Source organism: Aspergillus sydowii, assembly GCF_001890705.1.
Source record: "Aspergillus sydowii CBS 593.65 unplaced genomic scaffold ASPSYscaffold_8, whole genome shotgun sequence".
Lineage (NCBI taxonomy): Eukaryota > Fungi > Ascomycota > Eurotiomycetes > Eurotiales > Aspergillaceae > Aspergillus > Aspergillus sydowii.
In genome coordinates this window covers 65,843-92,062 of record NW_024467866.1, presented here as the reverse complement: position 1 = coordinate 92,062, position 26,220 = coordinate 65,843, and the positions used below count along the sequence as shown (strand labels likewise).

The 26,220-nt window shown below is 49.6% G+C and overlaps 8 protein-coding genes across 8 annotated transcripts; 5 read left to right on the top strand and 3 right to left on the bottom strand.

Moving 5' to 3' along the window:
* Positions 1-21: 21 nt before the first annotated feature.
* On the top strand, positions 22-1,137 carry ASPSYDRAFT_32959 (F-box domain protein; the record flags this gene model as incomplete). Its single annotated transcript, XM_040845039.1, has 1 exon — positions 22-1,137. The coding sequence occupies one exon, from the start codon at positions 22-24 to the stop codon at positions 1,135-1,137; it is 1,116 nt and encodes a 371-aa protein (XP_040700600.1).
* Positions 1,138-1,889: 752 nt separating this feature from the next.
* Positions 1,890-5,315, bottom strand: ASPSYDRAFT_205582 (coatomer subunit gamma; the record flags this gene model as incomplete). Its single annotated transcript, XM_040843882.1, has 6 exons — positions 4,869-5,315; positions 4,480-4,790; positions 3,466-4,432; positions 3,068-3,415; positions 2,176-2,994; positions 1,890-2,128 (listed from the first exon to the last, which is right to left on the bottom strand). Exons 1-6 carry the CDS (start codon positions 4,942-4,944, stop codon positions 1,890-1,892), a joined length of 2,760 nt encoding a protein of 919 aa, XP_040700599.1. The 5' UTR covers positions 4,945-5,315.
* Positions 5,316-6,494: 1,179 nt separating this feature from the next.
* Positions 6,495-7,632, top strand: ASPSYDRAFT_155536 (KH domain-containing protein; the record flags this gene model as incomplete). Its single annotated transcript, XM_040842468.1, has 2 exons — positions 6,495-6,879; positions 6,944-7,632. 2 exons carry the CDS (start codon positions 6,495-6,497, stop codon positions 7,630-7,632), a joined length of 1,074 nt encoding a protein of 357 aa, XP_040700598.1.
* Positions 7,633-9,993: 2,361 nt separating this feature from the next.
* On the bottom strand, positions 9,994-13,019 carry ASPSYDRAFT_59271 (putative LPXTG-motif cell wall anchor domain protein; the record flags this gene model as incomplete). The annotated part of the gene is made up of 2 exons (XM_040849671.1): positions 9,994-11,787; positions 11,898-13,019. 2 exons carry the CDS (start codon positions 13,017-13,019, stop codon positions 9,994-9,996), a joined length of 2,916 nt encoding a protein of 971 aa, XP_040700597.1.
* A 4,965-nt stretch (positions 13,020-17,984) lies between these two features.
* dspD (putative protein-tyrosine phosphatase) lies at positions 17,985-20,102 on the top strand (the record flags this gene model as incomplete). The annotated part of the gene is made up of 1 exon (XM_040852436.1): positions 17,985-20,102. One exon carries the CDS (start codon positions 17,985-17,987, stop codon positions 20,100-20,102), a length of 2,118 nt encoding a protein of 705 aa, XP_040700596.1.
* A 621-nt stretch (positions 20,103-20,723) lies between these two features.
* ASPSYDRAFT_91105 (putative S-adenosylmethionine-dependent methyltransferase) lies at positions 20,724-21,968 on the top strand (the record flags this gene model as incomplete). The annotated part of the gene is made up of 2 exons (XM_040852435.1): positions 20,724-20,791; positions 20,960-21,968. 2 exons carry the CDS (start codon positions 20,724-20,726, stop codon positions 21,966-21,968), a joined length of 1,077 nt encoding a protein of 358 aa, XP_040700595.1.
* Positions 21,969-22,104: 136 nt separating this feature from the next.
* On the bottom strand, positions 22,105-23,256 carry ASPSYDRAFT_32953 (putative nicotinamide N-methyltransferase; the record flags this gene model as incomplete). The annotated part of the gene is made up of 2 exons (XM_040845038.1): positions 22,105-22,667; positions 22,764-23,256. The coding sequence occupies 2 exons, from the start codon at positions 23,254-23,256 to the stop codon at positions 22,105-22,107; spliced, it is 1,056 nt and encodes a 351-aa protein (XP_040700594.1).
* Positions 23,257-23,930: 674 nt separating this feature from the next.
* Positions 23,931-25,323, top strand: ASPSYDRAFT_97288 (uncharacterized protein; the record flags this gene model as incomplete). The annotated part of the gene is made up of 2 exons (XM_040853233.1): positions 23,931-24,761; positions 24,946-25,323. Coding segments are annotated over 2 exons (1,209 nt in total), but the record flags the coding sequence as incomplete, so codon positions are not given.
* Between the last annotated feature and the right edge of the window lie 897 nt (positions 25,324-26,220).

Sequence of the window (26,220 nt, the reverse complement as noted above, 5' to 3'; positions counted from 1 at the left end):
CTCCTCCGCCACTCTCCCGCAATGACCTCCGCACCGCCTATCCATCTCCCCACGGAAATCGTCGTTCAGATTTTGAACGAGGTCGCCGCCGATGAGTTTGCCCGCCAGAAAACACTCCACGCCTGCTCTCTGGTTTCGCGGCAGTGGTACACCTGCGCAATTGCTCTGCTCTGGGAAAGACCGCGGATAGATTCCGGTCCAAGTTTCACGAAATTCACAAATACAATCAGTCCCCCGATTGGAGTGCGGAAGAGCAAATGGAATCTCGGAGCCCTGGTCCGCAAGCTTGATCTGAGCTCACTCGTCCATCACAGCTCTCCTAGCCTGACTGCCAGACTTCTTGGCCGCGTGAAGGAGAATTTGGAAATTTTCCTTGCACCTAGAGTTTCTTTTGCACTGAACAGCCTTCCGGCGATTGCAAAATGCTCTAAACTCCGCTACCTAGACCTTTCCCTCGTGGCCACATCCATTCCCTTTAGTGATCTGAAGAGGAGTTTAAGTAACCTCTCCAACCTCCAAACCCTTCGCCTCCCCCAATCAACCTCTATCACGGATTCCGACTCATGCGGAGTACCATGGCCGCCTCATCTCCGCCGTATGCAGTTCAGCGGCCACTTCTCCGCCGATTCCATCCGGTCATTTCGCTGGCCGACGACCCTTACAGCCCTTACCCTCAAAAACTGCTCAGATCTCTCACTCCCAAACCTCAGCAGTCTTATGTGCAGTCCGGACCTAAACCGCAGCCTCAGGCGTCTTACTATATCCGGTGTCAACCGGCGCTTAAGTCCGGAATCAATCACCTCTATACTGGCTTTAATACCAGCCCTATCATTTCTCAGTGTTCCAGGTGATATGGTAGACCATACATTTCTCGATTTGCTTTGCCATATCGGTATTCCTACTCTGGAAATACTGGAATTCGGTTATCCTAATACAGACCCAACAATGTACTTCGCGACCGAGGGCTTGATAAAAGCCCTCGAGTTCGGTCTTCCAAAAGTCTACGCCGTTGGCTTTGCCGAAGTATTTGTTTCCGACGACGGCCTATTGGATGACGATGTGGTTGATGATTTCTTGCTCAATCGCGCGGAAACTACGAAGTCACTTCCAGGGCCGCCTGGCGTTTATTATGTATGAGCGCCCGTGGGGTGTGTTTGACCTCTGGTCGAAACAATAACGTGGCATGCGGAGTGGGAAGGAATCCACAATTTTTCTAGCCTGGTGCTGGGAAGGGTCTTGGTGCAAATTATCGCGCGGCCAAGGGGTTCTCGATGTATATATTTTGGTTCAACGTGTACATATATCTTTTCCCCTTGCCTTTATCCATGGACTTATGAGACACGCGAATAAAAAAAAACAGAAATCCAAAGGGAGGAGGGGGAATGTGCTGACCTAGCTTAATAAACATAAAGAGTTAGAGGTGTTTGAAAAAGTCGTCGAAATGGTAGTCATACAACAAGCATATAAACAACCTACTGGATGCTACAGTTCAACAATCAATACGTAGTGGCGTATATAACGGTATTACTATGACAAAATGGGCACATGTGGATATATGGTGTACAACCGACCGCTACGCCCGGCCGTTAACAGACAAAAAAAGGACATGATGGAAAGAATATTTTATTTGCCAAAATGCAATCATCAAAGACACAATAACGTGCAAAAAGAAATGGAAGGAAAGAAATAAGAAAGGAAAAAGAAGAAGCAATGGGTTTAGACGCCTACACAAATCATTCATCGCATCTAATTCAACACCTGCATTAGAGGGTGCAATGTAAAAAGGGTAAAGGAACAATCGAAAAAAACAGGTCTGATTTCATTATGCAAGACTCGTCGCCGCCTGAATATACCTTCCGCAAAATCACAAGCTACACAATGCAACCGGCTCACGCCAAAGAAGCAATCACAGCAGCCGCAACGCCCTCTTCTTCGGCGCGCACTGTGAGTTTAGTCGTCACCCCGGTCTTGCTAGAGTATGCCATCTTGATGAGGGCGGCGACTCGGCCTCCTAACACTGTCTTTCCGAATAATTTCAGGGTATGCGTGCTGTTGCTGAGAGCGACGTCGGTTCCTTCGAGGGGTTGGAGGGAGAGTGCAGAGATTAATTGCTCCGTTGCATCTATAGCTTAGTTAGTGTATATCAAGTACGAAAGGATAAGCCAAGTCACGTACCTGTGATGCCCTTCAGATTGCTGAGTTGAAGAGTCTCGCTGACTTCTTCGCCATTGGCACCTGTCTGCTCCCAGACGTGGTCGAAGCTGCCAGCAAATGTGGGAATCACATAATCGCTGCCTGCTAGTTCGAGATCATTGACTTGATATTCGTCCTCATATCCACTGTCTTCTGGTTCCCCAGTCGTAGGGTCAATTTCCTTGCTGGTGAACTTGAGGTTATTTGTAAATGATACGACAGGGACGCTCTGTTCGCCTTCAAGTTTCTTAAATGTGACATATACGACGCCGGGCTCGTTGGCATTCAGTTTGGGCGCAGGAACAATAAACTCTTCCTCTAGGACATCTTCTTCTGATGGCGTTGCAACCACGGTAACATCTTCCAAAACAGTATCCGGAAGGGTGTTTTTGATGTCATACTGCAAGACAATATGCTCCTTGAAAATGTGCTTGACAGCAGTAACAACGTACTCTGTTTCGCTCTCGCTGAGTTCGACGGGAACAGAAGACTTGAGCAATGCACCGTATGCCTTGAGCTCGGGGATTTGCATAAGTTGCTCTGCATACTTCTGAGTAGCTGCTGCGGTGGCAGCCTCGGCAACACCATTTGCCTTGGCACCCTTGGGAGGCCCAGTCGAAGGTGCCTTGAGTGTCGGTGTAGCGCTCGTAAGCTTCTTGGTCCGCTCTTCAGCCAAGGCTTGTTCCTGGGAGACGACGGGAATCGTAGATACATCGAACGCCGCAGCAAAGGTTTCTTTATCGCCAGATGTCACATACATAACAAGTTGGTGCTCGAAGGTCGAAAGCGAGTACATCGATTCTAGTCCCGTCAGTAAAGGAAAGATAAATAATGAAAACTGGTTGAAAATCAGTGGTAAAAACCAGAGGCTTACCATTTTTAATGAAAATATCGGCCATTTCGTCCTCTTCAGCCATCAACCGGAGGTTGAGAGCAGCGCGGTCACGCACTTCGTCATCGGTATCGTCAAGGCAACGCGTCAGGAGAACAGAAACGCTGGACTTCACCTCAGGATCCTTCTGACCAACACCAAACTTGGCAAGAGCTGTGACAGCAGCAGCACGGACAATGGCATTTTCGAGAACCACTCGGTTGTAGATGTATCGAATGTACTTGGTGGGCTGCGATGTCTTCGGACCCTCAACACCAAGCAGATGCAGAACTCTAACGGACAATTTGGTGAACTCGCAATCCTCGATAAATTCGCAAAGATGGGCGAGTGCTGCCATGGGTTAGTATGTGAAAACAAACAATATAGGGAGAACCACATACCCTCTTCCTTGCTCTCAGGAACAAACTTGATGAGGTCGAACATGCTCTCAACAACGCTCCGCTTGAATTCATAGCCACCCTCATCCCGCAGGATACCGCTGAGGAATGAAAGCATACCGGCCTGCTTACTTGGGAACTTCAGGCAAAGTGTTCGGATGGCCTCAACAATGGTGATCTTGAACTCATCCGTGATCTCGGCCATGAAACCGGAAATCTGCTTCATCAGACGGTCAACACTAGCCTCATTGCCGGTCTTCAGAAGGGTGGTAATGGCGAAAGTGGCAATAGAGCGATTCGTGTTCGAGATCAATGACTCGATGTCCGGGTTACAAACGTTCACCACATGGGGCTTGAATGACGCAAATCGGTGAAGGATGCGTATCGCTGCAAACTTGGTGATAGCACGAGGCGAAGAGAGGAACAGCTGAAGAACATGCACAGCCTGTGATGCCTCCGCGTCACTGACATCTCTGATGTCGCAGATCGCCTTCGCAGCCTCAAAGTTTACCATCTCGTGCTTGTGCCGGAGCCAGCCATCAAGCATCTGCATCATAGGCTTCCTTAACCCGGTATCTTCCTCGGCCAACTTGGCGGCCAGGCGCACGAGAAGAACAAGTGCGGCCGGGCTCTTCACGACACCTGCAGCGCCATATTGTTGAACCATCTTGACAAGGGCCATACGATCATGGGAGCGCATCTGGTATAGGAGCCCAATTGCATGGTACTGGGTCATGAAATTCGACTGCGAGATGGCGTGGGTCTGGTTGCTCCCACCAAATCCAAGGAAACCGGTCGATTGTTTTGACGATGAAGCCGCTTCCTGCGTCTCACTTTGCCATCTTCGGACCACGTCACGCGCAATTGGGAGGAGGTGATACGAGGAAACGAGAGCGGCGGAGGATACCGAAGGGGTCTTGTCAACGATAGCGGTTTTGATCAATCGTTCGATGCCTTGCACGGTAGTTGCCTATCGAATCGTCAAAAACGCTAATTCAGTGGCTTCAAGAGACTTACGTCGATAATGCGGCATAGAGCTCGGATGGCATTGGCTCGATACAGGACATCACTGCCAACGGCGGTATCTTTCATAATAATACTCGTGGACATGATGACATCTTCGGCCGTGTTTGCAAGTTCCTTCAAAATGAGATATACCATCTGCCGTAACGAGGGATCCTTGTTCTGAAACAACTTCGAGATACCGAAGAAAAGAGTGGTCGCTTCGTTTGTCGGAAACTGCTCGCCAGTGAAGACAAGCACGGCGATCTTGGTCAGGAGGGTGCGGCATTGTCGAGGGGATATCGGTGATGTATTGAAAAGCCGTGCTATCATAGAGGAAGAAGACCGTCAGTAAAAGTGTCTCCGGGCCCTGCTACAGCTCCGACTGGGGAGCGGTGTCTCACCATCTTGGAAAACAGACGTCCGATCCAACTTGATCATAGTCTGGTCGGCGTCCTCATCCTTTTTCATGTAACTCATGATGCTGGGTCGCAGCGATCGCAGCAGAGAGAATTCTCTCTACCTCGCTCTCTGTCTTGAAAGTAAGGTGCTTGCGGGGGGTCGTCAGGGTCAACAACGAGGGGGAAACCCAATTGATGGGGATTCAGGAGTTGTATTTCGTAGTTCGGTGCGCAAGAGGGATTATGTGTGAGGGAATCAGGTCCTCATTATCTCGTGGGAAATGGAGGAGAAGGAACCAGATGATAATTGCTGCAAAGAGGTGACCGGCCCGGACAGACAACAACAGCTTAAGTTGGCTCCGACTTTCAAGTTCCGTCTAGCAATCTCCAGGTGGCCTTCTGGCTGCCGCCTCTTGTGGGCGCCCAGCCACGAGCTGTGGCTAAACAAACAAACGCTGCAAACGTGCACCAATTGTGCTGCCTGAGGTGTCAAGGCACTTTTTGTCGACTCGAGGTCCAGATCTTCGAGACTTCAACGTCTATTCATGCTTGTTTTTCTGCTTTCAGTCCAAGGTGATAGGTGTGGCTTACTATTATAGTCTGATGGTATGAATTCAAGTTTCACTACCTATCTTTTATGGCAAACAGAAGGCAGGATAGATGAATTTTTAAATTATTATCCTGGGTTGAATGGGCTATTCCTGCAGACATAGCATTACATTAGATTGCACGTCAAGAGTCAAACCTTTTACAATAAAATAATGCGCATCAGGATGTTAATGTCCCGTGGCGTAGATAGCTTTAATGGGCTGGACTTTTCATGATGGGCCTATTATTTAGGGCCGGGCTATGGAAGAAGTAAATGTCTTCGCTTCTATAGTTCAGGCTCGAAGATAGAGTCTGTAGTCTAGCAAAATACTTCAGCCAAAGAATTATCCAGAAATCAAAGGTCCAGAACACGCAACTGACAGAACCAACCCACAGTGGACAGGAAGGGAGCATTGCAAACAGCACGCAGTGGGAGTTGTGCTCCTCCGCCTTTCGTGCCTCCCGCCCTGCGCAACAAAAGCCAACCAAATCGAACTCTCTTCCTCCCTCTTTTCTTCCTCCACCTTCTCGCTCCTCTCCTCCCCATCGCCAAAACACCTCCACATCCTCTTCATCTCTTTCCCCGTGTATCTCCCCTTCTTCCTTCTCCCTCCTCCTCCTTCAACCTCTCTCTTCTACTCCCTCCTCTAAAACCCTCGGCTCCTTTCGCCCCTTGCCGTTCCTCTTAACCTCCACCTTCCCCCGCCCGCCGAAACCCCTCTGGATTCGCCCCCCATCCTCTCAGATTTCTCGCCCGCGAACTCATTCCCTGTCTAACCTCCTCATATTTCTCCTTGATTTACTATATCCTCTGATTACCCTGTAAGTCTTACGTTTGTGCACTGCCTTTGTTTTTTGTGAGACTTTCGGTAGCCGTGAGAGCGGGACTGGGTTCTCAAACGCCATTTCCGTTTGATGCTCGCGAAACAAGCAGATGGTTAATGTACTCGTGTACCAAGCTCACTCGCTAACCCGCAAGGACAGTACGATTGTCTGCTTCTCGACTTGTCCTTCTATCCACTATCTTTTCAACTCGAAACCATGGACTCGACCGAGATTCACGATACACCCATCGCTGATGAGACGATGACCGATGTCAACGTCGGTGACGATGGCGACTTGGAAATCATACCCAAGACCGAAGAAGAATACGCGCAGTCCATGCTTACTCTTCGCGCCATTGTTTCGTCCAAGGAAGCTGGCGTCATCATCGGCAAGGCGGGTAAGAACGTCGCCGATTTGCGTGATGAGACCGGTGTCAAAGCTGGTGTCAGCAAGGTAGTTCCCGGCGTTCATGATCGCGTTTTGACTGTGACCGGCGCCTTGAACGGCACCGCTAGGGCCTATGCACTCGTCGCCAAGGGGTTGCTGGAAGGCGCCCCGCAGATGGGCATGGGAGGAATCGTCTCCAACAATGGCACCCACCGTAAGTTATATTAAAACCTGGATTTTCCAGGCTTTGTTTTTGAGCCTTTACTTACCGCCGTTAGCTATTCGACTGTTGATTTCGCACAACCAAATGGGCACTATCATTGGGCGACAAGGATTGAAAATCAAACACATCCAGGACGCTTCAGGTGTACGTATGGTGGCCCAGAAGGAGATGCTCCCTCAATCTACCGAGCGCATTGTTGAAGTGCAGGGTGCCCCAGAAGGAATCGAAAAGGCGATCTGGGAGATCGGAAAGTGCCTTATCGATGATTGGCAACGTGGCACCGGCACAATTCTGTACAACCCCGCTGTCCGCTCATCGGTCGGCAGTGGTTCGATCCAGCATAACGGTGGCAATGGTGACAGCTACAACAGCCGACCGTACAACCGTACCGGTAACGGCGCTGACTTCAGCGACCAGTCCGGCGGATATGGTAGACGGTCGAACTCCGATGCTGGAAGCCGTGGCTACCCTCTCGTCACCGAGGATGGCGAGGAGATTCAGACGCAGAACATCAGTATCCCAGCTGATATGGTCGGGTGCATCATCGGCAGGGGTGGGACCAAGATTACTGAGATCCGTCGGAGCTCTGGAGCCCGTATCTCGATTGCCAAAGCACCTCATGACGAAACTGGTGAACGCATGTTCACCATCATGGGAAGCGCTCAGGCTAACGAGAAGGCGCTCTATCTTCTCTATGAGAACCTTGAGGCTGAAAAGACCCGCCGCAGTCAGCTACAGGAATGATTTGCTGGTTGACCTGAACGAATGTCCACGATCGACTGATTACGCCATTCCCAAAAGACTCTTTCTTCATTATCCAAATACCAGAGTCGCTTCAATTTTCTCATTTGCTAATAACTCTGCCTGTTAACCACCCTATGTTTCTCCTTTAATATGTCTTCTATTGTGCAGTTTCTCTGGTCTACCAGAATCAAGTATGTGCCGAGGTATTTGCATCATGTAAGAAGGTACCATCACCACCGGATCTTCTCCATCAAATTGGACTTGAACTGATGGGACAGACAAGATGTCAACATGATGCAAATGTTTATCAGAGTATCTCCTCGGTTACTCTAGCCTCTTTCAAGGGGATGCTTGACTTATCCGCTGCCTGACCCTCTCTTATCATCATCTTACTCCGATCACCTGTTATCTTCCTACCAGAATCTCTCCTTTTCCCTTGTTCACCCGTTGTCTCCATCTCCTGAAACAATCATGATTCCAAATTGACGACCCTGACTTCAATATCTTCATTTTGTCTACTCCACATTTCCCTTTTCCTCCTCCAATGTGGCACATCTATATCTCTTAAAATGTTTGCACTACGACAGCCCCATGGAGCCAGTGCCAACTTGTCATTCCGATTTTCCTTGAAATATCGCTTCTAGCGGGAACCTTTTATCATGTATAGTGATACGAAGAACATCAGTGGACACGAAAGAAGCTAGGGAAGGAAGACTGGAAGAAGCATGTCGAACAAGTTACGTGGACTTCGACAGGCAGACGGCCGCCAGTATTCAAGACCAATGATTATGACCTGTCTTCGCCAACTCTTATTTATTACGGTATACTTGTAATGTTTGTAGTACTTCAATGTGATGCAGAAATAGAAGCTGCAACACTCCTAGTCGGCCATTCTCGAGGTCATACTTATCAACTGGTCTAAGTATTATCGAAATACCATTCGATTAAAAAACCACTAGCGGTATTAGGCCGTCTTTCTAATGCATTATATGCCGACAATTATTCCTGATTTGGGCTACGGGAACGCATGACTAGGGTATCCTCATATGTATGGGTATATATATATATATTTCTTTTGCCAAACAATTAAGCTTATGAGCGTCACAAGGGTACATAGCATCACCATCCAACCCTTATAATAAACCGACCAAGCACGTCTGTGTCAAGTCAACATTGATGGTCGCGGTGAAGGCGGGAACTTCACCTACATATATCAAATTGCCAAGGTCGACAATTCACCGTTTGCACATTGAAAGAAGCCTCCACCATAGTGTTGTATAAGAAAAGCTCGCTAATTGCTAGCGTAGTAATGTAGAGGTATAAATAGGCCTTCCACAGCAATGTTCAATGAATATCCATGCACTATTGTCCAAGTCGATTTAGTAGAAACGAGTCCGCAGTCTGGAGCGAAGATCGGGCAAGTTTATTTTTATTTTTATTTTTATTCTTTTTTTTTTAAAAAAAAGTAGTACTTAACCGACGGATACGGAGTATTGATGTACGCGTACCTGTCCAATAGCGCCAAGGACCAATAAATTGAGAAAAGGCAGCATTAATTCATTCGTACAACTCAATTAATCATGAATCTATAAGAGAGCTAAAGAGAAAAGAAAAACAGAAAAAAGCAGAAGTATAAATGCATCCATAACATAATATATGTACATACTTACTCCGTACTAGAAAGCCACACCTTCAAGATCATGCGCAGAAGTGCCTCGTACCTAGTTGAAAAAGTAAACGAGTAGACAAGGATCGAAACACCTTAAAACATTGGAAAATAAGTATAAACAGAGCAGCATGGAGATTGACGGATAGTAGGAAGACAGAAAGAAAACAAATTCAACTCAAAAGCATAAAAGAGTAACGTTATGATGATTCTCTTTTGAAGAAAGCCACCTAGGTAGAGATGATATGATGATGTAATGTCATTGCCATGCCAGTTTTCGCTCAAACGGAATCAACCTCGTATAATATGTATCATATCCAAGTTATGCCATGCATGCGTGCTCAAGTCCGATTTAAATCAAGTCAGGTCAGGTCAAGTCAGGTCAGGTCAAGTCAGGTCAGGTCAAGTCAGGTCAGGTAATAATGCCATTGCTCAGATCTCGTCGTAAAGATAGTTGTTGTATGTCTCGCAATCAAGCATGTGTGTATGTATGTATGTATGTATGTATCCCGGCGCGAAGAGAAGAAAAGCAGAATCATTAATTTGCGAAAGCGCAAGGTGAGAGAAACGCCGGCTGAAAAATTGTATTGTATCCAAATGATGTCGCTGCGTTATCGAATAGTGAGAATTGTCGAGTTCCCGGGGTCCAGCGGAAAGGGAGAATTGAAGATGTGAATTTATGACGATATCGACAGTCAGTCAATGCTGTCGTTAAAGGATTTGGATTGTTTTGTGTCAATCGTTGACGTTGGGCGTGGCCTGAGGCCTAGTCGTCGACCCCCTAAACTGTTTGTTCTGAATCGATTCTGCGGTATAGGCGTGTAGCTAGATGCTAGCTTGCTCGAGGGCGCAGCTATTTTTGTCTGGGGGGTCTCCTGGCGCGGTGAGAGTGGCGTGTCATCCGCAGGGCCTTCAGCACCGGATGGGAAACCATAGCGACGAGATCCGGCTTGTATATTCGCGCGAGGGATCGTCGGCGTGTAGGTCGACGTGGTCATCAAGCTTCGGCGCATAGGTATGCCGGATTGTGCGGCTGTTGGAGTGCGGGGTTGAGAAGGCTGCTGAGATTCGGATATCGGCCGTGACTCTTGGTATCCAAAAGAGTTCTGCTGGCGCGGCGAAGGAATTTGTGTTGAAGAGGCTTGCCCAATATCCGTCATACTTCTAGATATTGTGCGGCTGTGGGGGCTTCGATATTCGGAAGTCTCGTCGTCCTGCAACCTCTTTGACCGCATAGAAACCGACAATCGGCTCATCCGACTTCCTGTGGCTGGAGATTTCGGTGACTGCGCGATCTTGTGGTTGTGGTTAGGGTTATCAGGCGATGAATACTGCTCGCCGTGGTTCGCCAGACTTGCGCGGCGAGATTCAAGCCGACTTGCGGTACGGGGACCGCCGCTTTGTCGCCTGGATATCTCCTCCGGCTCTTGACTCAAGCTCTTCCGGTATGGGTTTGTTGTTGGAGTTATTGTTCCATCATCGGTATTCTTCGATTGAGACAATCGTAACGTTGATTCCCCTGGAGAGGACTGCTGGTTGGCATGCTGTTCATCCGACAGGGCAAGACACAGTTCTGTTAGACTGCGGCAGACACTGTCGGCCTTGCGCCGGGATTGCCTCTCTGAAGAGCCGTATCCATTGACCATAGAAACGTTCCCAGAGGGGGTTTTTCCAGTTCCCAAGAGTTGTGAAAGGGACATTGCATCAGTCGCCGTGGCCTCCAATGCCGTATACACCTCTTTGTTGAGAGCGCTCCTCGCCTTCACCAAAGCCGATTGTAAAAGCGGATGAACTGGATTTGGGGCAGTAATAGTATCGGATTCACCGGATACACTTGTTCTTCGGTGGCGCGGAGAGGAGGACATTGTCGTTACGGTTGTTGTTGCTGTGCGCGGTCGCTCTCCAGAAGTGGAGGAGAGCATGGCTTCCTGAGACGACGGAGGAAGCTTCCCGGTCAACTCTAATTTCTTAATCCGCGACTTGAGATCCTCCAGCTCATCCCAGACGGTAGAGGGCGCAGTGGTTGAGATGGTCGATTCAGTTCCATCTTGCCGGGCCCGATCGTTGTCATAGCGTGGCTTTTCGGTGACTTCAGACCCCGAGACCTGTCGACTGCTTCGAATACTGGAGAGCGTGGAATGACGAAAGGAGCGTGAATCGTGGAGAGAGGACCTTCGCTCTGAGCTGGGTTCATTTTCGGGGCTGGCGCGACTTAGACGACTGCGAGGAAGCCCGACCGTTGAGCGCGAGCTAGACGCAAAATTTGTCTGCGGAGATCGGCCCGTTTCATCCAGAGGATGGGCGGAGGCCGAATACGAATAAGGTAAAGAGCTGTATCGCGTGGAAGGAGAGCCGTTTTGTTGTGAATTGTGATGCAAGGGGCTTTCAAAGGTATTTGAGCGAGATAATTGTTCGGGCGACGGTGTCAGGTCACTACTGACTCGAGAGATGGAAGAGCGAAATCCATTACCGGACGTTCTCAGCCGAGACTAAAAAATCAGGAACACAATCTCTGGTCAGCTCAAAAATCCATGCATTTAATTGAATAGTTCGGGAAGAAGTCTAATCAACTCCCAGAACCAAGAATTGGCTCACTTACCCGTCTGAAATCAGGGCGACCCAAGGACTCGCGATGACCTGAGTCCGACCTCGCGATGTTCAAGAAAATGTCTTCATTTTTAGACCGAGACTCATCGGCAATTGAGGATCGGAGGCCATCTCGTTGGCTGTACCTCTCTATTCCTTTCGCCGGGGTACCATTCTCGTTGGCATACGAGCGCCCCTGAGTGAAGGTCGCGGTGGACGATGGCATTCTCCTCTTCACATCCGGGGGTGACTGTTGGGAGTATGACGTTGATTTGCGACGCTTCGCTGCATTGGGACTCAGCACGCGAACAGTTGAGCCAGCGCCCGAGGAGAGCGCAGAACTACGCTCCTGTGCAGTGGCGGGCTCAGCAGGAGGACTTCGCAGAAATTCTGAAGCAGACTGTGTTTCAAGGTTGGGAGAATGGAATTCTGGGACGGATTTCCGGTGACTGTTATACAAAGGAGAGCGCTTGGGTGAAGAAACGGAGTCGGAGGCTGGTGTACTGCGGTCGACGCTGGCAGACTTGAGGTGCGAGGTCAGGGCGATCCTGCGGAGAGGGGATTGGACCTCGAAACTGAAGCGACTCTGGGGTAGCCGGGGAATATTGGACAGAGAGGGGGGATGATGAAGGCGCGACGGCGATGGCGATGAAGGAGAGAGAGGCGAAGAGATCGGCTGAGGGCGACTGGCGACGACTGACGGTGATGGCGCCGTTGAAGTGGTGGTGCCGGCGAATGTTAGCGCGCCAGCTTTCCCCGTGTCACGGGGATCTCCCGAAATAGTCAATCTTCGTTCGATCGCAGCAGACCGCAGACGGCCAGATGATTTGCTTTTCACAAGGAAATTCCCTTCTCGCGGGGAATATTGGGACTCCATCGCTGGGCTGCGTGGTTCCATCTGGTGTATCTCAGCCGGGTACCTTGGTCGCGGGTAAACATCCATCGTCGAGGAGCGCGAGAGATGGGCGGATTTGACGGCCGCGTCGCTTTCGGGCGCATGGGTGTCTGGATGGACGATCGAGACGGTCTTTCGCCGGCGTGGCAGGCCGAAACTCGTCGCTTGTTTCTTTGTCGCTGGAGTGGGAGTGATGGGCGAAGGCATTCGAGTGCCAGCAGATCCTGCGTCGTGGAGCATCTGCAGAGTTGGTCAGGCATCCAAGCGATGCTGCATGCTCAGTCCAATTCAGTTGAGATCGTCCAGGCTTATGGAAAGTCTAAGCAATAGAGTTGTCATCCCGAGAGATCGGTTTGTCTGGAGAAAATTTCGATCTATTGGCAGCAAATTCTATACAGAAGTGAATGATCGCGTCGACGCGATGGCCGCATGTATCACAAATGTCGGCACTTCCCACACTCTGATTTGCTAATCCTAGAAAAAACAAGGCGACATTTTTTGGCCCTTTTTACAGAAATAGAACAAAATGAAGGACCTTTTCCACTATTATGGACACCCTGAGTGGCTGGGAGGCTGGATATGAGATCTGGGTAGTGGACCTCGCGCTGTTTAGCACTCATGGGCCGGAGAATAAACGCACTCGATATAGCTGACAGGTAAGGCTAAAGGTGCTTAGAAAAGTTAGGAATATGATAGTGAATTCATTTCTCTCCTGCAAGTTCCCTGTGTCGTCAACCCCCCTCTGTTTCATGCGCCCAGGCAGGAGAAGTGGTCTCGTTTCAATTATGGGGAACACAGTCAAAATTCTGAAATTTTATGCATCATCCTTCATCTCGAGAACCGGGAAAGCTCAAGAATCAAAGAAGAAAAGCGAACCAATGCCAAAGCCGTAATGAGGTTTTATCTGTCATGTTTATAGACAGTTCCTGTAGCAATAACAAGCCCCGATTGGGAACCATGGATCGCGCACCAGATTCCACGGTTCGTATGCCGAGAAGCGAGCCAGACTTTCATTGCCATGTACGAGTATCCAGTACATGGTACATACGCATTACTCTGAAAAAAAATAAAATAAAAATAAAAATAAAACCTATGCGAGACAGTGGTACTTCCCGTTCGGTTGTTTTGCTGTGTATATTAAGAGCAAGTGCGCATAGCTCTGTGACCGTCAACCCCCGCACAAGCTATCCGCAGGTGCGTTGAAGATCGGCCCTGGGTTTAATAGGAATTGGTAAGACAAGATCCGAGGATTACTGGGGGCCAAGGGAGGGAAAGGCGTGCTGTAGTGCAGCCAGCAGGTCCCAGGATTTAAATAACCGTTTGAGGCTGCGACCGTTGCTGAATCCATCAGGACCATCACCGGTGCCTCCCCGGGTGTTTCAAACTTCCCGCAGTCTCGGGCCGTCTTGAAGTCCACGGCCCCAACAATGTCTTATCTCCAGTACTGTCGAAGACGTTTGCCGCGGCAGCAGGTTTCATCCTCCAGGAATAATCAGGATAGTCCCGGGCTTCTGCCTGATATCAAAACCCACAATGAAGTGGCTGGGATCACCGCGGAGGACATGCTCGATCGTCATCAATCATAGTAAGTGCGACATCTCCATTACTAACCTGGAGCCGTGGGCCTCCACAACATGGAGCAAGAAACGTGAGATAGCGGTTCTCAGTATTCGAAACTCGTCTGTTACCGAGTCATGTATGGTGAAATAAAACCACCACATGGATTGAGGAACAATGTGTCAAAGCTTTGAACCAGTGTTCGAATGAAACAGCCGCAAGACTTTTAGCTCAAGGCAGACGAGAAGGCCCTTGACCTAGATTGTTTGGAGAACCTACCAGCAGAGATGCTTCATATAAACGATGGCCAGACCCGAGAATCTTGCTGCAAGTGTGATGGATAGTACTGTAGCGTCGAGGAGATAAATGAAATGTCTCAAATGATTCATGAATCACTCTCGACGGCCTTTCAACCCCCGGGCCAAATACACCGAGGCAAATCAACTCCGAGCACTTTGCAATTAAATATGACCCACCACCATCTGCGATTGAGGCCGAACTGGAGGTCCAAGTTGCCCTGTTCTTCACTGCTTGAGAAGGCCAACGCAACTTTTACTATTTCCATCCTTATTAAAGGATCTACCCACGCGGCTCGCCTGACGCGGGTGCGGGAGGGCTTCAAGTGTTGGATTCAAGCCCCAGTGGCCAGTGGTCCAGGCAGCTTGATCGCTGCAAAAGGGGTGACAATCAAACAGCGCCAAAGCCAGTGGCAAGAATTGTCAGCGTCAATCATGATGCCATGATATTCGCACTGTGAAACTGAGAAGTGGACGACACTGAAGAAGATCCCCAGGATGGACGTGGCACACGTGACCGTGGAGACTGAGGCGCGGGATGCCAATAAAATAGTTCAAGTCTGGCGTGTTTCAGGTTCAGCCAAGTCCACATCGCTTCGTCAGTTTGAACTAGCGCGCGCTGCTCTGTTTCATCTGCGGTGGCCCTCACCGCAGTGTTTGTCCAAATTTGCCTCTCCATGGCACCGCAACAGGAGAGTGCGTGGTTTCCAGGGGCGTCACTGTCTGGGATAGACCGGCACAGCCAGCTCCTGTCAACCTGTGTGTTTCACCGTTGCAAGCTCGGCAATGATAGGAGGAGGTTTGCTCTGATGTCGCAATTGCATCCACTGTCTCGTAAAAACAATCTGTGGATCGGACTAGAAAATCATCAATTCAATTATACCTCAAAGTCTCTTTGTCATCTCTCGCCGCTGTTGCTCTAGTTAATTGCGGCTGTTGTCTTTCTCTTTGCTGCATTGTTCTCTCATTTGAAGACCGTATCTTCCCTTCCAATTTTGTTTGATTTTGACTGAGTTATACCTCGATTCGAGTCCGGCAAACGCTGCGCACAAGCACTCGCCTCGGAAGGAACCGTGCTCATAACAGAGCGGGTCAAGTCCGTGAGAGGTCGAAACTGTTGGTTAAAACAATTGTTGCTGTGTCACCGTCTCGCCGGCAACAGCGACACGATATTGGTGATATTGGATTCGCGAGTCCCAACTCGAGTCTGCATTGATAACTCCAGATTGCTTGCGTTGAAGCCGTTATTTTCCGCATTGCTTCTCGAAGGCTTCTTGGAAGTTTTGGAACATTCAAGGCCGGAGTCGAAAGTTTGGTGCTGGTATTGCGATCGCTGGTCATCGTGGCAGGGCCCTGCGGATCTCGTATTGTGGCCGTATCGGACTGAACGACTGTCTTTTTGCTTGCTTCCAGAAGACTGCAACGATAAGAGTGGACGACCCCTTCTGGACCACTCTGTTGGATTTGGACCCGTCCCCATTTTTAGAGATAGGAGGAAAGGACTGTTACCCAGGTACGTATGCAGAACATCCAGGTTCAGCATTATTGTTATTTGCCGGTTTCAGCCCACCATTTTGTCTCTGGAATTTTGATTACGGACCCTGCACATGCCCTCCTGCCCCGTTACACGTATCAGAGAGGAGCCGGAGAAAGGGAGCAGTTGCAATTTCATTCCATGCATCAGGATATGGAATTCTGATGCCCACGCAGAATGATTGGAAATTGGACATTGCGAACTCGCGATCTTGTGGCTTTCCCGATTCAGCTCCACCCCTGCGTTGTATAGTTACCCACCCTCCTCTTTCAGATGTTCGTTGCAATTCCCGCCCATGAGAAGAAGAGTTCCCCTCCTGGCTCCTGCCAACTGTCGCCTCCGAGCCTGTTCCTCCAACTCGTCCACCCATCTTAACTGGCTCGCCCGCGCATTGTTGGGAGCAGCTGGCCTGTGATTTGCGTGCATTTAGCGCCCATCTGCAGCTTCCAGCCTGTCGCACCGACCTGGGCGGCTAAATTTAGAGCTCTGGCCCGGCGGTTCTGTGGCTCTGCGGTATCATTGGGCGCTCGCATCTGGTCGACCGGAGTCGGTCTTCCTGCTGCCCCACCGTGTTCGCACCGGAGATTGGCTTCCCTTGCAAACGCGGGCGGCCTCGGCCAATCACCAGCACCACTGCCCATCATTTCCCTTCCCGTCTGCTGCGACTTCAAGTTCGTTTCCAGCACACTGTATCAGAGTAATGCTTATGTATCGGTATTATTCGAGTTTCAGTGCAACTCTCCAGGCGCTCACTCTGCCACTTCCTGTCCCTCCACTTGATCTGCCTCTCCCCAAAGCCCTCTTTCCTCTTCTCTCCTTCTCACGCATGACGGCCTGGTGTCTGTCTTTCTGACTCGCGACCTGCCTTTTCCCTTCATCCTCTGGCCTGCATCTCTTTCTCCGTCTCTCCCTCGCCTCGCCAGTCCTCTTGCTCCGCTCCCACTGCATTACCTCGCTCGCCGTGAGCTTCTCACCTTCAACCTGCCTTGCTCCCTTCCTACCTGCTGTGGGCAGTCGTTCTAAGACCACTTTCCTGCATTTCCCTCGAGGTTGACTGAAAGGGCTCGACATCGTTACTTCGACGGTTCCTTTCTTCATCCCAGGGAACGACTGCCCACAACGAAGTACTGGGCGGCAAATCTTCCCTTTGATATCACCCTCTGTTCATCACTTTTTGAGGAACAACACTTTGTTATTGTTCTCCTCATTATTTCGTCACTTTACTCTATTCTTTTTCCGTCTTTTTTGACATCGCTCCTTTGACTCCGAAGCTCCCTTGCGCCTTGCAGGAACCTCCACCACGTTCCTTTATACTGTGTTCTCGCTGACAGATCCCAATAGCGAGCCCGCTCTTTGGTGACAATTCTTGGTATGTGGCCTTGATAGAAGCCTATTATTCGATCTTGCTGGTTCCATCGCTTCTATATGCCCTCTGTGTGTTCGACAGCTGTGAAGCAAGAGTCCTTTCGTATTCTTTCTCGATCCAATATCTATTTGTTGTGATTGCGCTCTTCTGAACCGTGCCGATCGCCGGCCTGGTTTCACTCTCCTTGCAGCTCTACTTCTTTTTCTTCCGGCCGCTTCCTCATCTCTTTCGCCATCATAAGCTGAAACATGGAAACTGATTATCCTCTGTCCAAAAGGTCGTTTGCGCTGGTAGCAAGCACTACACTTTCCAGTTTTACCAGGCCTGCTCACAGGCACAGCCCAACGGATACAACACCGCCGCTATCCGTCGTTATACCTCCCTATAATAGCGGCGAATCCGGAAGATCGTCCTCTTTCAAACGCAGGCGCACTTCAAAGCCTGATTTCACCATGCCCGTTCAAACTAGCCCACCGTCGCTGCCGGATTCATTCCCATCATTTATGTCGGTGTTTGGCGGGGACTCGCCTATATCCTTAGAAAAAGAGGAACAATCAAAGATACACCCGTATAGGTTTCCGACTAATGTTGCGGGCAACAACCTGCGACGGCCCCTTCCTTTCCAACACCGTGAGAGCATTTCCTCCGTGACGTCTGGGTCAGCCGATTCATCCCCTACAACTACGGTTTCGACATTCGATTCCCCTATTACCTCAGATACCTCGCCAAATTCGTCACCGGAGTCGCCAACCTCGATGCCGCTCTCGTACTCGAAATTTATGGCCCCGCCGCGCAATATTGAAAACCAAGCGCTATCCACAGCTCAAAACAATTTGTCGAAGATGACATCAGATTCTTCAACAACACAAAAACGACCCGATTCCCCAGGGAGGCGGGACAGAAACCTAAAGAACCTCTCGCTAAGGATGCCGCCACCGCTGAGCTCCTCAAGGCCCTCGATCTCTACAGCCTCCGTTGTCGAGACAAACTCTCAGCATCATCTGTCTGCCCCAGCCTCACCTATCAATATCCCACCAAAGGGAATAAGACGAAAGCCCGCTGGTTTGACAATCCAAACTCCCAAGTTCGATCGATCCTTCTCCAGTAACATTCCTGAGGTGGTCCCGCCAACCCCCCACGGCCGGCTATCTTTGCGACACACCGAGTCATCGCCTTCGCTGACGTCTGTGTTCTCTCCGTCATTCGGCCCGAAAGGCGGCATGCAACTGCCAAGACCAAGCACGCAGCACGGTTATCGACGAACGTCCGCCCCATCCGAGGACCATTTATCTCCAGTCCCTTCCGTTGCTGGCGAGGAGGCTATCTCAGAAACGGTTTTGCACGAACTGGTAGAAGAAGATGACGCGCCGCAATCGAGAGAGTCTGCACGTCGCAGTGAGCGTGGTTATCCAAATGGCCCCATCCAAATCTACGACTCGGGCGTTTTTCTGTACCTGGAGCCGACCGCGGATGAAGCTGCACGGTTCGACGTCGTTGTGAACGTGGCCAAGGAAGTAGTGAATCCGTTCAGCAAATCGGCCGACAATACTCAAACAGTGATGAGTGCTTTACGCAGTGGAAACGCCGATCATAGGCGTCAGTCTTGTTCAACGCCGTTCACGGCGCTTTCAGATATATCTTTTAAGTCGGCCTTCGAATACCTCCCTAGTGACGAGTCATCACCCGCTACACCGCGCAATGAACGAACCGGACCGGAATATGTGCATGTAGGCTGGGATCACAACTCGGAGATTCTCGATGATCTATATCCGCTATGTGAGCTGATCGATTCCCGGATATCCCAGGGAAAGAAGGTCCTCATTCACTGCCAACTCGGTGCCAGTCGATCCGCTTCCCTGGTAATCGCATACGGACTGTACAAAAACAGGCATTTGGATTTCAACTCGATGTATGAAACTGTTAAGGAACGCAGTCGTTGGGTTTCACCGAACATGAGCCTCATCTATCAGTTGACGGATTTCCGTTCCCGCTTAATACGTGGATCCCGACCATCCTCGGGGGATTGGTCGTGCAGAGGGTCTGCACCGCCGACGCCGCAGTCTGGGGTTCCTCCATCGTCGTCCCAGACGGATGTGTCAAGGGGTGCAGCTAGCGCTGGTACTGGACCAACTTCGTCTAACCCGCTATCCCAGAGTTCACTAAGCTCCGCTTCGCTATCCGTGCCGTCAACCGACCGCACAACACCTGTTTCGGCCAACAGCTTGGGATTTCCTAAATCGCTCTCACATAAGCGGAGTATTTCACCGCGTCCTCTAGCTTTACGGCAGAGTTTCTTCAATACGGATAATCAAGGCCGCTCCGCCCAGAGCGAGACCGACGGTGACCACTCGAATGGCGCGTCCAGAAATGCTTTTGTGAAGAATACCGATGATCCTTCTGCAGCCCTTTTTTCGCCACGGACAACGGGCTTCTTAGCAGTGGCTCGACCTCGGCCATTGTCAGGTATTCTTGAAGATGGGCAACCAAACCAAGTTCCAGTCGCGGATCCCCGGTCCCCTCCACAGGGCCACGAGCGACTAATTATGAGAAGCATTGATGAGTTTTTGTGATTCCCATTTTCCTGAATCACACTCGTGATGATTCCATGACTCCTCGCACTTTCGCTATTGACCAGGTTTTTCCTTTATTTTTTCACTTCGGATGATCGCACAACCGGGAGCAGGCTTCACGGTTGTTAATTTGTATCGCATTCGTTTTTTCCTACCATTCGCTCTTATCGCAGCTTTCGATCGAACCAAAGCTAGCATGGCATGCTTCACATTGGCGTCCTGGGCGTTCAAAAGAGGTAAAGGTTCGGATTCTCGTTCCTGTTAACTTGTAATATTATTGATGTGTTGTTGGTTTTGTGGGCAATTCGGTCTACTTCCCATCATATACATTCGCTCTGTCTACTGTCTATTTTTTAATATGTGATGGCTGTCAAATACCCTGGGGACTCTCTGAACACAGTTATGAATGCGGATTCTAAATAACGGAATATTCAATACTTTAATCAATCGTAAATTCGTAGTACTACTATTTGAAAAAGGGGTGTTGTTGGGAGGGTTTCCAAGTGCGCGTGCGGGACCAGCCCGCGAGAAATCTCAACTCCAAATCATTTTTAGACAGCTTGCTTTCACTACTTACAATTCCTCCGCCAACCGATTCTATCGACAATTGAATCATTCAATATGGCAAACACAGCAGATGAAACACACCCCACCCATCTCTCACCTAGCGAACTAGGTACAAAGGAATAGTGAGTCCGAACTTCCACGCGCGGACGAATTTTACCCCGCTACCTCCCCCTCCTCCCCTCGCTATGCTACATACAGCAGCACAATACTCATCTACGTGATGAACACACCATGCGCATGAATCTAGACCAAGATATAATATGTCAAAATAAGAACTAACCGAAAACCAGCTGGGAAACCTTCTACTCCAGGACCCTAACGCATATCTCGACGAAACAGAAGAACGTGGCGGACGATAAAACCCCCGCCGCCGACGGCAATAACGAAGACGAAGACCTAGATGGAGTGAAAGACTCCGACGAAGAAAACGAAGATGAAGACGATGATTACAATGGCGACTCGGACCCCGGCACCTCCTGGTTCTCGGAACACAATGCGCCGCAGAAGGTCCTTGAATTCTTAACGCGGGATGAGTTTCCCCTTGCGCCGTGTAATACGCTAGGATCTAGACGGGGAGGAGGAGGAGAAGGAGGAGGAGGGAAGAAGGGAGCAAGAAAGACAGTGCTTAGTGCGGAGGACAAGAAAAAGCAGCCGAGTGTATTGGATCTTGGGACGGGGAATGGCAGTATGTTGGCGTTGCTGAGGAAGCGCGGCGGGTTTGTGGGGGATATGGTGGGGGTTGATTATTCGGGGAAGAGCGTGGAGTTGGCGAGGGAATTGCAGGTTACAAGGAGGCATGACGCTTATCAGACGGATTCGGAGGATGAGGGTGGGGTTGGGTCCGATGATGATGGTGACGAGGAGGGAGCTGCTGGGGAGGGAGAAGAAGAAGAAGGATGGGACGAGATTCAGTTTGAAGAGTGGGATATCCTCGGTTCTGAGGACGAGTTGCGTGCGGGGAAAGTAGGGTGGTTCCCGTATAACAAGGGAGGGTTTGATATTGTTCTTGACAAGGGGACGTTCGATGCTGTTTCCCTGATGGCAGAGAAGAATCAATGCGAGCGGTATCCTGGGATTTCCGGGGGGTTGGTCCGGAAGGGTGGATTCCTAGTTGTGACGAGTTGTAACTGGACTGAGGAGGAGGTCGTTCAATGGTTTACTTCTGCCTCGATTGGGTTTGAAGCTGGTGATTCTGACTCTGGAAAGTTGGTTGTCTGGGGCAGAGTCCAATATCCCCGGTTCAGGTTCGGTGGGCAAGAAGGACAGGGAGTCTGCACAGTGTGCTTTCAGCGTGTCTAATGTCTTTATCATAATTCATATCACATGGCCCTCTATAGAGCTAGGTAAAAGAAGCAGAAGAGGCATGCTTCAAAACAGCGCTTTCAGCGTGTCTAATGTCTTTATCATAATTCATATCACATGGCCCTCTATAGAGCTAGGTAAAAGAAGCAGAAGAGGCATGCTTCAAAACAGCAATGACACACCACCTCCTCCTGTTCTCCACGCCCTCACCCTCTCTTTCACTAACCCACTCCCTCCTCAGCTCTCCGCCCTCCTCGTCCAAACTCGAGTTCAAGTCCCGCTCATAGATCTTCTCGATCTCTAACCCCATTTCCACGACCGTCTCGAAAAATCCCGCCACGATGGACCTCCCTGTATGGAACCCCGCAACAACGCAGACCTTCCCCATTGGCGCAAGGAACCACTTCATTGTGCGCGCAAGATTCTCGTGCTGAGAGCGCATCCAGTAGCAGTCTGCTGCTATGATACGTGTGTACAGGCCCTTATTGGCGACAGCCCAGGGATCGGAGGTGAGAGTTGTTCCCCATTCGTGTGGTCGGATGTCAATTTCGGCGGCGCATTCTGGGCGAGAAAGGTTACACTTGACGTTGAAGGATATAGCGCCTGATGGTCCTAGGGCTGGAGACGATGGATGGTCTGTGATTGTTACTGCCGATGCCTTTGCTAGCGCGGCTGTTATGGATGGGAGTGCGGCGCCTGTGTATGATAATCAGTACGTTCCCAAATCCAACTTCTTGCGCAAGTGGCGTATGAGAAATTTTAGGAAAGGAGAGAGAGGGGGGAAGAACAAACCAGCGCCTAATTCCAATACTTTCTCCCCTCGTACCTTCCACATCTCCAGGTCTCCATCGCCAGATTTGCTCTGCGAGTCGGCGTACTCAATCCCCTCTGCAACAACCATACCCGCACTCCAGAGAAAATGCGCGTGTAGTTTCCGCTCTTCCTCCAGGCGCGCCGTTGCACCATCAACGGGGCTGACTCCAATAGTTTCCTTTGACTTGTCCTCACTTTGACCCGGGTAGGACGGGACCATTATCCGTAGGTCGCCATATAGTGGGGAAGAGTAGATGAGCTGTTGGCCAGGGTCGCCGTGGATGTGAGGGACGTCGTCAGGAAAGAGGTGTGGTATTTGGATGAATGAGGCAAAAAGGTCCTCTGGATCCTCATCGAAGTCTTCATCTACATCCTCAGAGCCGCAGTTCGGTGTTGCGCCAGAAGAGGACGAAGAGGAGGGAAGATCTGCAGCACGGGGAAGACGGAGAGGGCGAAGTCGAGTATGAAGCATCTTAGTCGAATGGTGGAGACTGAAGACTGAAGACACAGGGCAATCTTGAGGATGAGGGTGAGAGTGAGCAAGACGGGACGATGTTTTCAGGTTGAGCAAAAAATTGTGTATACTCGTCACGTAGCGGACCCACCACTTTCTACCCACCTGGGCGGCGGCCGCCTAACTCTACCTGACGGTGGACGAAAGCCACCTTCAGTCCTTCACGTCAATATCGCAAAGCAAAGTTGGTACTACATTGTATGTGAGATTGTTAGGCCAAACCTATGATAGGCCTTCCAGAATCAGGATAAAAATTCCTGAGCGATGAATGACATCGACGGGGCGGAACCATACATATCTGAACTAGCCTGGGATTTGAATCATGCGGAGTATAATACGGAGGTGTGCACTAAAAGTATCCGCGCGGCGCTAGTGTACCAAATGTAACACTTGTTCAATATTACTAGTAAATTTGTATGAGGTATAAAACATCAAAACATAATCCTGACTTAACTAATTGTTTTGATCTTCTGCTCCGTCAATTCCTTTTGAATCCTCTAAATCCTCAATATTGAAGCTATTCAGACCGCTATTTCACGGATCTTTCAGATTTTTAGTGTCTTTAAAACCTCCTGCCTGCCTCTATAATTCAATAAGCCACCGAGATCTCTTTACACCTTCAAGGCCCCGCGATGCCTGCCAATGGTTATCATCCGGTAGAACTCCGCGTCCAGATCCTTACTTTATATGGCCTTGGCTTCAAAACGCTGGACATTGCTTCTTATTTAGAGGTGGCTCCGCGGACGATTCAGGACCTTATAAAGAAGGCAAAGGCGCGTGGATATAAACCAGAGGAGTCTCTAAGGGTTAAGAAGGAGTATTTCGAGGATAGCAAGCGCTCAGGTCGTCCTAAAGAAATTACTCCAGCTATAGAAAGTTCTATACTACAGAGTATTTCAAAGGATCGAGCTGGGCGTGAGAAATCCTCTGAAATACTAGCTTTTGAAGCCGGTATATCTTCATCTTCAGTTCTGCGTATTCTTCATTCTTATGGCTTAAATAATGCGAAACCCTCTACTAAACCTGGTCTTACTGACGCGATGAAGGCCAAACGGCTTGAATATTGTCTTCAGAACCCGTGGACCAACGATTCGATAAAAGATCTTATATTTACCGATGAAACGGCTGTTGTTCTAGGTCAACGACGCGGAGCGGTTCGAGTATGGCGTACACCTGAGGATCAATATAATCAAACGTGTATACGAAGACGGTGGAAGGGTTGCTCGGAGTTTATGGTATGGGCATGCTTTTCATGGGACTCTAAAGGTCCTTTATATATCTACGATCCAGAGTCAGCTCTTCAACGACGAAATGCAGATAAAGCAATTGAAGAGATGAATGAAGACCTTGAGCCAGTATGCAGACAGGAATGGGAGTTGAATACAGCTCTTCGTCGGCTTCAACTTCGTCCTAGAGGTGGTCGAAAGCCAGAATTTCAATGGAACGAGAAAAATGGCAAGCTTGTACGCAAGGGTAAAGGGGGGGTTGATTGGTATCGGTATCAAAAGGTCTGGTTCTTTTTTATATACGATTTCTTTATAATATCTAACTTCTGGGCTACTTTAGGAGGTTTTAATTCCCTATCTTATCCCTTTCGCGAAACGCTGCAAGGAGGCACGGCCGAATACACGAGTTCTAGAGGATAAGGCACCTGCTCATCGTCACCACGCCCAGCAACGTGTATACGATTATTATGGTATCCAACGGATTGATGACTGGCCGGGTAATTCACCTGATCTTAATGCAATTGAGCCTTGTTGGTCATGGCTAAAGAAACGTACAACTGCGCGAGGAGCGCCTCGGGATAGAAAGACTGCTAAAGAGGTATGGATTAAGGCGTGGAATGAGCTACCACAGAAGATGATCCAGGACTGGATTCAACGCCTACTTATAAATCGTAATGAGATAATCCGCTTAGAGGGGGGCAACGAGTATCGAGAAGGCTCAGATACACGCAATTGGAGAGGTAAGCGGTTGAAAGGACAGCTCTCCACTCGTCAAGATCTCTCACCTGAGTGGATAGACTGTGAATAGCTTCATTTCTTCTCCTTTTGACCTTTTTGCGTGTTTGAGGGGCATTTTAAATAGATAGCCGCAATTATGTTGCCTGGGTTACATCTCTCATACAAATTTACTAGTAATATTGAACAAGTGTTACATTTGGTACACTAGCGCCGCGCGGATACTTTTAGTGCACACCTCCGTAGAACCCCCCTATCAGGAGCCTCAGTCGGCCCCAGGTTCCAAGTTTCAATTCTAAACTTTCAACCCAGCCAGCCGCTTGAAGAAAAGATTGAAGACCCATTCAGGATCCTTAGCGTGGATGATCCAACTACCAACGGACTCTCCTTTCCAAGTACATTACCCCATTGGACCTACATGAAGTGGTACTTTGCGTATTATCCGCAGTCAAGTATAACTGGGACAAAGAGCAAGGCAGTGATATCCGTCTTCAACAACTCGCCAGCACGAATTGTTCTCGAGGCCTCGAAAACATCGTTGATTCTGCCACGGGTCGGGTGGGTATCCATTGTGGGCCCAGTCATATGCAAGCCAATGGGCCATGGAGGAAAATAAGTGCAGCTGCGACTTGTGAGGAATATAGATAGTCTATACTAGGGGCGCATGGAAGAAAGTTGGAGTTGTGCAACATTTGCACGTTAATGCACGGTGTGGATTTGCTTTGACATGAACACCGGGCAGCCTCGACTTCACGGGTTTTGCTGAAGCCATCGGCAGAGGGGATGGGAAACTTCCACGGCATCCATAGTTATGTCCACGGTCCGGTCGAGCGCCAAAACAGGAGTAATTGTGCTGGACATCTTGACGAGACTCCAGTGTTATGGTAGGTGCAGGAGTCAAGTCTACGTATGAGGCTTCGACGGGCCACGGGACACCGAGCAAAGGCGGTGTGGATTACCT